Source organism: Magnolia sinica, chromosome 18, assembly GCF_029962835.1.
Source record: "Magnolia sinica isolate HGM2019 chromosome 18, MsV1, whole genome shotgun sequence".
In the NCBI taxonomy this organism is placed as follows: domain Eukaryota; kingdom Viridiplantae; phylum Streptophyta; class Magnoliopsida; order Magnoliales; family Magnoliaceae; genus Magnolia; species Magnolia sinica.
Window position 1 is genome coordinate 35161266 of NC_080590.1, and position 13943 is coordinate 35175208.

At 40.8% G+C, this 13943-nt stretch overlaps 1 protein-coding gene across 2 annotated transcripts in view; it reads left to right on the forward strand.

Annotated features, from left to right (window-relative positions):
- The window catches only part of LOC131234004 (mediator of RNA polymerase II transcription subunit 14), a 58502-nt gene extending 47874 nt beyond the window's left edge, over positions 1–10628 (forward strand). Inside the window, exons 5-8 of one of the 2 annotated variants that reach the window (XM_058230948.1) lie at positions 1172–2213; positions 2327–3354; positions 4347–5452; positions 9263–10628. In XM_058230948.1, coding sequence (XP_058086931.1) covers positions 1172–2213; positions 2327–3354; positions 4347–5452; positions 9263–10067 — 3981 coding nt within the window. In that variant the 3' untranslated portion in view covers positions 10068–10628. The remainder of the gene's footprint in view (positions 1–1171; positions 2214–2326; positions 3355–4346; positions 5453–9262) is intronic. The other variant, XM_058230950.1, reaches the window with a different exon arrangement.
- Positions 10629–13943: the final 3315 nt, after the last annotated feature.

The window sequence follows — 13943 nt, forward strand, 5'->3', positions numbered from 1 at the left end:
AAGGCCCTTCTTTTCTTCTTCTTCTTCTTCTTTTTTCAGAGTTAACTTTTGAGTTACTGTAAAGTGTGTGGTTTACACCATTTACGATATTGCAAAAGTCGAAAGGGTGAAATTTTATTTTCTCCTTCATTCGAGCTGTGATCTTGAAAATACAACAAATGGATCTTTTTTTGGGGTCGATTGATTGGCCAAAATCTCCCTTTCACAAAGGCTTTGTGGATCAAATAGAAGGATTTGGGGTGTAGGGAACTTAGGGTTTTGAAAGAGGGGTTTTCGAAAACCCTCTTTTGAAAGCATCTTGTTTTCAGAGTTAAATTTGAAGTTACTGTAAAGTGTGAGTTGTACACCATTTATGATATGGCACAAGTCCACATCCATACACATGGAGGCCCATTATTAGATGGTTAAGATTGTCTGATATGGTTAGAAGTAGAAATATTCTCCATCTACAATGGGGCACGATTTTGATGGTCTGGATAACTCAATGTCGTTGCCGCATGTTAGAAGAATGGGTCACCACCATTTTCAATAAAAAATTGAAACTGACAGTTTAACAAAGCCTTTTAAAAAAAGAAAGAAAGAAAAGATTAGAGTACACTATATATGCTACACACTATGTAGCTGTGTCACATCAGGGGATTTATGCTATTTTTGTATGCTACTGGGGATTTACGTTATTTGTGTACGCGACGTTGTGTACGCTTCATATCTTGAGTCCTTAAAAGACAAACCTGGCAGCTTGTCAATCCTCGATATGTAGAGGATAATTGCAGTCCAGTGGCTGATCATACTAGTTCTCCTGTACCAAATGCCTGTTATGCGCCATGAAATTTTCTTTTCTTAAATGTATGATGATGATGATAATGAAATGTATGACATAATTTATCTCTACAGGAGGTCCTTCCATGCATCCTTGTCATTTTGTCATTGCACCTGTATCTCTTTTACCAATTCTGGTTGCAATTTCTCCCTACTAACATATATTTTGGTCATCTTGTGCAGTTATTTGACTAAACACTTCCATTAAATAAGATTCTGGCTATTACCTTGGCAAAAATGCTTGATATGTGTTTACCTACACATTTGATGTTCCTGTGATTTTAAATACCAAATATGTCACATGGCACCTTTGTCCGTGTGGTATATAACATTCATGCTTTTGACTGTCCAGGTTTATGAAGAGGGATTGGCTGCAGTGAAGATGCCCAAGACAATCTTGAATGGATCGGATTCGTTGCTTATGGGGTTTCCACAGTGTGGGAGCTCTTATTATTTGCTAATGCAACTTGATAAAGATTTTAAGCCGCTCTTTAAACTGCTGGAGACCCAGCCAGATCCATGTGGACGATCCCCTTCAGTTGGTGACTCCAATCACATAATACGTTTCAATAAAATCGATGTTGGTCAGATGCAAATGGTTGAGGATGAATTGAATTTGAGCCTTCTCGACTGGGAAAAACTAGTTTCTTCTTTACCAAGTGTTGGGGGTCCTAATCAGACTCCAGAACATGGTCTTCTTTCTGAGATTGGTCAGGAAGCTTCTCTGCAGATGGCTGGATTTCCACAGTCAATTTTCTCATCTGTGGTTGATAAAGTTTTTGAGCTTGAGAAAGGAGCGTCAGCTCCTCCCTTTCCCATGCAAAACCACCTCTCCTCATCCTTTAACACATCTTCTCTTTCTCACTTTGGTTCTGTTCCAAACAATCTTCAAGGGATAAAAAGTGGACTGACCTCTCTTAAGTGGGAGGGGGGTTCGCAACTTTCTCAGGTTAATAATATTACAAAAATTTCTTCTGGTGGCCCCCCTTTAAATAGCTCTCCATATCCATCAAACAATATAAAGGCATTGCTTCAATCTGGCCCTGTCAATTCTTTCTCTCCTAGTCCAGTACGGAGCCCATCTCTTCAGAGAGTCAGATCTTCAAAATCCGATCAGGAGTTATCTTCTCATAAGTCTCCTCCTCATTCGTTTGAGGTTGGTCCTCGTTCTGGTATGGATGAAGATCAGGTAAGATTGCTTAAGGAAACTTCAAAAGAGTTGGCTGCTAAAGTTTCTGCGGGTAGGCCAACTCGAGTGTCATCTCCACTCCGAGCTGGCCCTAGGGTCGTTGGACCAAGCATGAAAGCAAATGTGCTTCGAAACATTCCTACAGGGAATATGGTTGGACCTCTCAAAACTTCTGGATCTAGCCCGTGGACTACTTCCCCCGTATGTAAGACCCATGCTCAAAATAGTAAATTGGTTTAACTGGGTTCATGTATTGAATTTTTGGGAATATATTGCAATTTACTTAGTATTTTTGACGGGTACTATCATCTTTTTCAGGCCCTGCACCAGAATCATGGATTTCTAATAGCCCAAGTTGTGATGTTGTTCCTAAACATGACAAAGATCCGCGGAAGCGTTCTCTTTCAGATGTACTAAAGCTGATCCCATCGCTTCAAGGGGTAGAAGCCAGTACAGAGTCTCGAAAGAGAAGGAAAATCTCAGAATCAGCCAACTGCTACCCTGCTGCTTCAGAGTCACTCTGTTCATCAGTAGTGACATCTAAGACCGAAGGATATACCTATGGAAGTATTTTGGCTGAAGCAAACCATGGGCGTGCTCCTTCCAGTATATATGTCGCTGCTTTTCTTCATGTAGTCAGGCACTGTTCTCTCTGTATTAAACATGCTCGGCTAACCAGCCAAATGGATGCTCTTGATATTCCCTATGTTGAAGAAGTTGGTTTGCGAACCCCGTCCTCAAACTTGTGGTTCCGATTGCCATTTGCCAGAGACGATTCATGGCAACATATCTGCTTGAGGCTTGGTAAACCTGGAAGCATGTACTGGGATGTCAAAGTAAATGATCAACACTTTAGGGACCTGTGGGACCTTCAGAAAGATAGTTCCAGTACACCATGGGGTTATGGTGTCCGTATTGCCAACACATCTGATGTGGATTCTCATATCCGTTATGATTCAGAAGGTGTTGTTCTGAGTTATAAGACTGTTGAGGATGATAGTATACAAAAGCTAGTGGCAGATTTAAGGAGGCTTTCTAATGCACGCTTATTTGCTCTTGGAATGAGGAAGTTACTTGGTGTAAGAGCTGAAGATAAACTAGAAGATGGTGGAGTAAACTCAGAAAATAAGGTGCAGTCTGGAATAAAAGGTGCGACTGAGGTTGCGGATAAGACATCTGAACAGATGAGGAGAGCATTCAGGATTGAAGCAGTTGGTCTCATGAGTTTGTGGTTTAGTTTTGGCTCAATGCCTGCAATAATGGCACGTTTTGTTGTTGAGTGGGAAGCAGGTAAAGATGGTTGCACAATGCATGTTTCTCCCGATCAACTCTGGCCTCACACCAAGGTTTGTGTCTGCTTTAAATAAATAAAAATTCTAATGTCAGACATTCTGGGATATTAACCTTTAACTTAGTATGATATTTCCTTTTTGGGATGTGGATGGTCTCATTATTACCAGTAAGTGCTTTGTATGGTCATTCAATCACCATAACAAACAAAATCATCCCTAGTATCTAATGGCGTACGTGTTAATTTTTCTATTTAAAGATCTGATGCGGCTAACTCTTTTTTTTTTCTTTATGAGAAAATTGAAAAAAAAAAACCTTAGAACTAAAAAAGGGGAAGAGAATTCCCAATACAAAGAGAAGAACTGGAAACCCCTGCCTTAGCCAACTTATATGAGAGAGAGACTTGGCCCCTCAACCAATATGGGAAAACGAAATATTTTGCCCAATTGGAGGGGCAGCTATCCATGCTGACTCTTATGTATTTGTTATTCATGTTTATGCATTTTTATACCTTGCAAGTAGTTGCATGAAGATTGACATGAATAACAGCATCTTGACACCATCAGTTTTCTTATGTAATTTTTTAAATTTCATTTTTATTTTTTTCCTTTTTACTCGAAATCTTCAGTAATCTGGCAGATGGAGAAAGTTCAAGAAAATTATACCTACCCATGAAATGATTTACTGGAGTTACAGTGACACACAAACAGAGCCAGCTGCACATGCACAATTGTTGCCAGTGTTCAATTGATAGTGCCTGTGAAAACGTGGGTGATTTGCAAGGCATAAAACATAACAAGAACCTTGAAATGTGGCACGTGCTATACACACGAAGTTGTATTCATATTATTCCCAGTAACATCTCTCTCCATCCCTGTTCTGATTTTTTTTTTTAAAAAGTGTTGGATTGATCTCAGTCCCAACAGCATCTCTCACTATCATGAAGTTGCATTTTAAAACAACAACAAAAAAAAAAAAAAAAAAACTTGTCAATTGTTTATTGTTTGATCCGTCCATCATCATGCATAACATTATCTGTTTGCTGCAGTTTTTAGAAGATTTCATTAATGGAGCTGAGGTGGCATCGCTTTTGGATTGCATTCGCCTGACTGCAGGACCTTTGATAGCTCTTGCTGGTGCAATACGCCCTGCACGGATGACGGGTCCTGCTTCTCCTGGCATCCATGGTGTAACAGCAGGTCTCAACCCTGCCCCCAAGCAAAATGGTTTTGTACCGCCATCTCAGGGACTGTTGCCAAGCAGTTCAACCTCAAACACTAATCAGTCAACCACGGCTGCCCCTGTTGGGAATCCTGTTGCAGGTGCTGTTATGGGTCCTCTTGGGAATCACAGTCTTCAAAGTGTTGCCATGTTATCTGTTGCTGGAAGAGGTGGGCCGGGAATTGTTCCTAGCTCACTGTTGCCTATTGATGTTTCGGTTGTTCTACGTGGTCCCTATTGGATACGCATCATCTATCGGAAAAACTTTGCTGTTGATATGCGCTGCTTTGCTGGAGATCAGGTTTGGTTACAGCCAGCAACACCAGCCAAGAAGGAACCTGAAGGTGGGGGTTCATTGCCATGCCCGCAATTTCGCCCTTTCATTATGGAGCATGTTGCCCAAGGATTGAATGCTCTGGAAACTAATTTTACTGTTGGTGCCCCAACTGTTGGGCCTGTGAATTCAAGCATTCCAAACCCAAGTTCAGGTTCACAACCTCCTGTGCCCAATGGGAATCGGCTAAACCTTACGGGTACTGCTGGAATATCTCGACCTACATCAATGGGCGGCAACCAGGGAGGTAATTTGAGCCGAGTGAGCAATGCTATGTTGGCATCTTCAAGTTTAACTGCTGTGGGTTCTGGACTACCTATACGCGCACCACAAGGTGCAGGTGTCCCTGTACATGTTAGAGGAGACTTGAATACAGCCTTCATTGGGCTTGGGGATGATGGAGGCTATGGTGGCGGATGGGTTCCCCTTGCTGCTCTTAAGAAGGTATTGCGAGGTATACTCAAGTACCTTGGTGTACTATGGCTATTTGCACAGTTACCCGGTCTTCTGAAGGAGATACTAGGATCGATTCTAAAGGAAAACGAAGGGGCGCTCTTAAATTTGGACAATGAACAGCCAGCATTGCGGTTCTTTGTAGGGTAAGACTTAGATCCTCCAATTTTATCATTAGAGATGATTCAGCACACTCACACTGCGCTTGTTGAGTTTTTGGGATGTTTGAGTACTTTAATTTTATTTATGCTATATGCAATTCATGATAAGAAAGAAAAATAATGGCCAGAGAGAATAAACAAAGATAAATTGATCAAAAGAACGAAAATCCAGTTACATGCTAGGGAAAATACGAAAATAAATCAACAAAACGGAAAATGGGATCATGTGTTCAGCCCGTCGATGTCAACCCCTTGTGTCATACTGTGAAAATACTACTAAAACTTGTCTACCTTGACCACTTCCGCTCAATCTTTGACTTGAAGTGCTGATTAAACATGACTTACAACCTAAGGACTTGCCAATTCTTAGCTGCCACAGAAATCTTCTCAAAAATTCTTCCGAGTTAAAGTTGGATCCCATAACAAATTATTACCAATTATCTACCAATTCCTGCTTAAATAACTGATCCAAACCCAAGTCCTAATCAATGTTTCAAAACTCTGTCTAAATGACAAATCATTACCAAATCCATCCAAATCTTACCTTCATAACCAAATCCCAAACTTGGCTGTGTTTTTGAAGCCTTTTTGACAAGGGAAAATGAATATTCTGGGATGACGAAATTAACTTTAGCCCACAAGATAAGATGGATCTAGACCCACTTTATCCAGTAATAGTTTCTTGTGGTTTCAGTTTGGAATGCATAATTTATTTATTGGTTTGAGTCCAAGTCTATGGATACCAGAACCACAGTTTAGGTGAATGTCTCGGCTCATGACATGTCCTATTCTCTCTTTTCTCTTTTATCATTATGCTTGTGCATTCTATCAAACTGGTTAGCTGAGACGTCTATTTGTATCCCATATTTTATGATATGTTGCTGTTTTTATTTATTTATAAACTACAACTTATTCTCTTCTTAAGAGGTAGAAATCAAGAGGTAGAAATCCTTCTGTCTTTTTTTGCTTTCTTCTTGTTTTTTGTTTCTGGTTCTGCCCTTACAAATGGGATTTTTGTAATTATTTTTTAACATCCTTTTTCTTAGGCATGGTATTGTTGTTCAATGTAACATGTTTTGCATTTTTGTATAGTTGTCATTTTTAGTAGGATAGTTTTTCGTGTGAGCAAGGCATTGGTAGCTGGCAATCAATCCACCTTGGAATTGTATGTATATACAGTGTTCGAAATATTGGTATCGCGTTACGTATCACATCCTTGGGTTACAGATATGTATCGGTTATCACACGGGATATATCACAGATACGTATCGGTTATCACACGGGATATATCGTTTGTATCGGGTAATTTATCACACTTTTTGGGAAACATGGGAAAACATTGGGAAAATGGTTGAATTTTTCAATGAAAATTCGGGGATTGTTAGAAAAGACCTTAATACACACTTTTAAATCATAACATCTCAAAGAAAAGTGCACATAATAGGTTTCCTTTGTATAGGGTCCTAAGTTATGTGTTGTCTGATTGAACTAATATTGAATGCATAATATTTAGAGTGTTTGTGATGATCATTTCATCAAACACTAATAAATACTTCAAAATTAGTCTCAATTGGCAGCTGGTTGAAGGGAATTTTTTTTAATTAATAATTTTATTTAAAAAATGATTTTTACTTTTCGAAAATTGACTAGGACTTAACAAATCAGTAGATCAACCCTCATACATGCTTGATTTCATGTTTGGAGTGCAACATTGCAAATAATTTTGGAGAAATTGGGGAAATTTCAAATTTTCCCCAGACAAGACCATCTACACTTAAATTTCAAAATTAGAGTGTATGTGATGATTATTTCATCAAATACTCCTAAATACTTCTAAGTTAGTCTCAATTGAGTCATTGACAGCTGGTTGAAGGAAAATTTTGAGGAAAAAAAAAACATGGAGAACATGAAGAACCAATGGATATCGAAATCAAAGCTCCAACACCATGATTTTTTATGCAAAACATGGAAGAACCAACAAATTTTTAACCATTTGATACTGATTTAACATAATTTCAACAAAAAAAAAGGGATCGGAAATTGAAAATGCTCGCTATATCGTACATGTGGGATACAAGATATATCGTGGGATATATTGGCCGATATTGTCGATATTTAAAACATTGTGTATATATGATGGCTGCTCTAGTCACCTGTGATTGTTACGAAGTACTATGTTGCTCAAATCCAGAGTTAGGGCTATCAGTGGGCCAGGCTGGCCCACATCTGGTCGGGCTTGGGCTGGAGCAAGCTTTGCCTTGGGCCGGGCTCAGGCTTAAAACCTGAGCTTGTTTCTCAAGTGGACCAGGCTTGGACTTGTCCAAATGCCTGTCAGTCCGGCCTGGTAGTTTTCCAAGAATGTCCCTCTTCTCCTTACCAAATTCAACTCTCTCTCTCTCTCTCTCTCTCCACACAGCATACAAAAAACAATGGCTGCAAGAGATGAAAGGAGAGATATAGGAGAAAGCATTTTTGTGGAGTATCTTCATCGTACCTAATGCTCACGTAGACAAAAGGGCCCTCTGGAATTGGATCTTTGTAGTTCCTATAAGCGATCTCATCTCTCTCTCCCTCTCTCCAACATCTACATTAAAGTGTTAGGGCAGTGTTCATGCAATTTCGTCATGGTGGCATAGCACCGGGCTGAGGCTGGACTATTTTGGCCCGTCACAGGCCAAGGCTAGGTATAAGCTTAGGTTGAATGATGCAGTCCGGGCTTGGACAGAGCTTGGTCTGGCCCTAACCCTGTCCGTTGACAGTCCTATCCAAAATACAGATGAGCTACATGAACACTACTCCAGGCCGTCAAATTAATGTCCTTATCAGGGTGGACCTCCTGAAATTGATAATAATCTTTAACCATCTGATTTCAAACAAATTTGCACTGCCGGCCATTTTCTTTTTAACCATCCATTTGATGTTCACTAGGTTTGGATCATCCAATCAGGCATCAACAATGTGGCTGACATTTTTTTGCCTTGAGATGGGTGCATGCATGCCACATGTACTGTGGATGAGTTGCCACAATAGTAATTTGTCGCAAATGCAAAGTGGATTTCAGATTATGATAATTACATGTCCAGTTGTGGACTGTTTGTTGACGTCTCCTAACCTTCCGTGGCAGTCACACATTTGGGCTTACCCCCTGATAGTTAAGTTTCCAGTGTATAACAAGAAATATATGTAATGGTGGTTTCGTCTTGCATGCCCACCACATGGGTCAAAGGTTCGAGCATTCATATGGTATCTTCTCCTCTATGGGAACAAGAAATATATTTATGCCCTGGTTGTTCATTCTTCCTTGGGCAGGCCATCAGTGAGTGATAGAAAACAGGGAAAGTAGTATAAGCACGAGGCTGACTCTGCCATCTGTTTCTGTCTGCTTCAAGAGGTGCTTAAATGTTCATTATCCAGATGAAGGGATGGACTGGGGTAGGTAGGGATTGAAGTCGCTTTCATAGCAATTGCTTCTATGTATAGTGCTCCCCATATCTGATTAATTAGGCATCTCCTGACGTCCCCATTTATTCTGTTTTGTTCCTCTCAGGAAGTTCTTACATGTTATGCATCACTCTCGCACAATACTTGTGTATGATCTTATACAACGGGTGCCCCTCCACTGCTTGTATAGTTTTACTCGAATGACTGTATTCTATCTGCTTTTACAATGCTTGTATGATTTTGTGATGGAAAACCTTGGCCAATGTTTAGTAATAGATTTAAGAATTCATTATATAATCACTCTCCTCACAAAGATCTTAATTTCTTTGGATCTAACCATAAACCTTGCTGCAGGGGCTATGTTTTTGCTGTAAGTGTTCACAGAGTGCAACTTCTCCTGCAAGTCCTGAGTGTGAAGCGATTCCATCAGCAGCAGCAGCAGCAGCAGCAGCAAAACCAAGCTAATGCTCAGGATGAACTGGCCCCCACCGAAATATCCGAGATATGCGACTACTTCAGCCGTCGTGTTGCATCAGAACCTTATGACGCCTCTCGCGTGGCATCCTTCATCACCCTTCTCACCCTACCCATTTCAGTCCTCCGAGAATTCCTGAGGCTGATAGCTTGGAAGAAAGGATTGTCACAGCCACAAGGTGCCGACATGGCCCCTGCCCAGAGGCCACGCATTGAGCTTTGCCTAGAGAATCATGCTGGGTATAATACAGACGAGAATTCTGATAACCCCTGCACATCGAAAAGCAACATCCACTATGATCGTCCGCGCAATGCAGTTGATTTTGGCCTCACTTTTGTTCTTGATCCTGCTCACATACCCCATATAAATGCAGCTGGAGGTGCCGCATGGTTGCCTTACTGTGTGTCTGTCAGATTGAGATACTCTTTTGGTGAAAGTACTCATATATCTCTTGTTGGGATGGAGGGTAGCCATGGAGGCAGAGCTTGCTGGTCACGGGTGGAAGATTGGGAGAAGTGCAAACAGAGGGTGGCTAGAGCAGTTGAGTATGGTTCTGGGAGTTCTGTAGGGGATGGTAGCCAGGGGAGGTTGAAAATCGTTGCTGAAACTCTGCAAAGAGCACTGCAGATATCATTGCAGCAGCTGAGGGATGGTTCTGTTGCTGCAGGTTCAGCTGCAACCTGAACACTCACTGCTTTGGAATCTTGAATCATCTGGTGAACAATTACAAACTAATGGTCTGAAATTGGTGGCAAGAGAATGAATTGGATTGTGCTCATTTATCAAAGCGATTCAAATGATTGGGCTGCTCAATTGTCAGTAAGAGAGTTCCTGAAGAGGGCAGGCAGGTGTGTTGTTCACCAGTGCCTGTTATCAAATTTTATGTTTTTTTTTCTGCTGCAGGATTTTGGTCTGACATAAGGGAGGGGGGAGCTACGAATTGGATACTTGGGAGGGCGATAAAACCGTGAGAGTGGACTGTGTTTTCAAGGGATGGTAAAGGAGATGGCTGGAGAGGTGTATTTGTAGAGATTGGGAGGGAGGAAGCTCTTTCTTCCCTTTTCTTTTCTTTCCTTGTTTTTTCTTCTTTCTTCTTTTTTTTCCCCTCTTAATTTTTCCTTTTTGACTACTGTAAAATAAGTTGGTAGGGTTTTTTACTTTTGTACAGTTGATTTTGACGAATCTCTGTAAAAGGAAAAGGAAAAAAAAAAGGGAGGGGTGGATGCTGGAGGATGGTTGTACACAGCTCTATGGAAAATGGCCTTTGATGCTCCCCACTGCTTGAAAATGTTGTTTCTGTGTCCCCAGGAACAAGACGGAAAGGAAAAAAAACAAAAACAAAAACAAAAAAAACCCCACCCCCACTCTGACCCAATGTAAGAATTAGCATTTTTTCCGGGGGCAGTTCTTTTTCTTTTTCTTTTCTTTTTTTTTCTTTATTTAAAATTAAAAAAAAAAAAAAGAAGCTTCTCAATGCTTCTGCAAAACGGACGGTTGTGATCATCGGGTTGATGTGATTCCCACTTAATTACCATGGGCACAGGTCTGATATTCCGAAGAGTATAAATCATGACGCTTAAATGAAATGCATGCAGTTGAGCCCGAGAGAGGCAGGAAGAAAAATCAGGCGAATCAAAAGCAGGGCCAGTGATAGCCATGTACGGTACCGTTATAGAACATGGTATGTCTATCGAGACTATAGCTGATGGATCTGTGGGTCATTTCCGTAAACATCCGAGAGAATTTTTTTTTTTTTTTAAAAAAAGAAATAAAGAAAAAAAGAAAAAGAAAAAAGGAAACCCAGCTGGAATATTGAACCCTTTGATCGTTTAACATATTTTTCCTTTCAATATGGATCATTTCCTTAATTTCTATTGGTGAGATATTTACCGAGTCTAGAAATCTTCCTCAATAACCATCAACTATGAAAGCCGCAAATCAATGGTTTGGATAATTGAATGTGGCCTGGGATCCAAAAACTGTAATCCCAACTTTGGTCTTTGCTCACACATACACACGCACACAAATATATATGTCGATCAAAGGTGGGCCAATCGATGGACATCAGAGGTAGGCCCCACATGATGAACGACCCACTTCAAAGGTGGATCCCACGGTTGGTTGCCCATTCCTCCATAATTTTAGTCATCCAATAAATAGCCATTGATTGTAGAGTATTTGCAATTTTTTATTTTTTATTTTTTAAATGATAGCAACTACTTTAAGAAAAGCTTTTATTTGAATCCTTTACTAAAATTACCAAGCCCTTTCCTCGATAATTTTAGTCATCCAATAAATAGCCATTGATTGTAGAGTAGTTGCAAATTTTTTTTTTTGAAAATGATAACAACTACCTTAAGAAAAGCTTTTATTTGAATGCTAGAAGCTTTTAATGATCGATTGCCACCGTTTCCTCTACCATGGTCCATCTGAGACTTGGATCTGCTTCATTATTTTGGAACATGCCCTAAATTGAGCTATCAATACAGATGGACGGCATGGATGCAGTCGCATACATAACGGTGGTCCCCACAGTCAGGGGTCCCACCCACCTCGGTGGATCCTCCGAAACCACGCCCCTTCTAGTGTGAGTTTAAGACAGATTTAATGTAGTTGCCTAAATGGCCTTCCAATTGCTTAAAAACCCTTCTCATCTCCATTTATATAGTATGATTGAGTCGTTTCCAACCACCGACTGATTCATGCATTTTTCTAGCCCCCTGAATTCTGTTGCTGGTTATATACTTGGCTGAGGCAAAGGATCAATGGAGATTGGAGAAATTCGAATTATTAAAAAAAAAAAAACAAGGGAATCCAACATCAGTGATGAGGCACCATCTCTTTCACTGCCAGCTTTTTCCCGCATCTTCATCACCACGGCCTTCAGTTGCAACACAGACTTCCATGTCTGGTCCACGGCCCTATCCCTCTTCCTTTTCCTAGTTTACTGCATAGTGTGCTTTTGTCCATCCAATCTCCACCAACAAATATATAGATCCATCTACCTCAAAGTCAAAAGTTGCATAGGATTGACTATCCTTCATGGCACGTGTCAAATTGGAAGCATTCATCATCAGGTATGTCCCACCGGAACACCCTGGCCCAAAAATAAGGTAGGCCCCACTTATGATTTTCTCAGGATCATAGCGTCCTACAATAATCACCAATGATTATTATACCCACAAAGACCATCCCATGAGCCTTCAAATCTCAAGTGCAGGGTTGCCTTCGTAGCAATGCGATTATTACCCATCTCTTTTAAGTTACTTCAAAGCCAACCACTAGGTTCGACAGATAACTCTTCTGTAGATGCATCCTGCTCCAGTTTCAGACTAAAACCAGTACAGAGCCTTTCCCACAAAGATGCTACTTTCACCAACTATGCCTGCAAAAAACAACCACAACTAGCAAATATATCTTCTTCGACCTATCCCATGCTACCAGAGCAGCTCCACAGCCTCCTTGCAACATGAGCCAATGATGCTGTTCAATCTGACAAACCTCTGTTACAGTATGTTCAAAGTTCAAACCCATCCATCGCCACTTCCATCTTCTCTATATGGCAAACCTAGAGAGACCATCTTCTCTCGTAAGTTGGTAAACGCTATGAGCACTTCCTGATCAAATACAAGTTTTGAAAACCTGACTCACATCTGGCCCCATTTACCTGCCCATAAAAATTCCCAGCATGCCATAGGCAGCCATCATCTGTAACACGGCGCATCTGCCGATGCAAAGAGATACTTCTATATAATCCCCTTAATTTGTACAGCCACCTATAACTGTATTCCAGCAAATAAAGATCTCTCCATGCTCGTCCCGGACTGTAACAGGCAGCTTCCATGACTCCCAAATTGAGTCCATCTCCGTGTAGACCCATCTTTATTCCAGCAAATAAAGCTCTGTCACAGCTTAGCATGAGCTTTGAATGGGAAAGAGAAATTTTCGCAATCAAATTCCAAGGTCACACCATGGAGAGTTCAGTTCGAGTATACGACTCTATGATATTCATTTTGACAAATGCATTGGGACAGGATCCAGTACTGCTTCCCAAAGCCAGAGATGGAGAGAATGGAGCTGATCAGTAGCAAGGCTTTCCTTGACCAATTGACGGTGTAAATCTTACGAACATTCCAGTGGTTATGTATGTTGGAACAGAAACTTCATTATAATGCCCATGTAATGGAAATACGAGAGATGCTCAAACAACTACTTGTATATCCATCTAGTTGGTGTGTGTGGCCCACAATGGTGTTTGTATGGCATCTGGCCTGTTCAGCAAGGTTGTCCCACCATGAAAATACAATGACCCAAAAATCAGGTCAATCCAACAGTGAAAATGGGATGCCTCACATGAATGTGGAGTTTTTTGGGTGGTGGTTCATGGTTTTCCATGGTGTGCCCTACCTGAGAGTTGAATCTACCTTATCTTTGGGGCATCCCATTTTCATGATGGCACAACCTTGCTGGATGGGCGAGATGCCACACAAAGACCATGGTGGGCCCCACACGCCAACTAGTTGATGTACAACTAGTGTGTGATCATGTCCGTGGAAATAA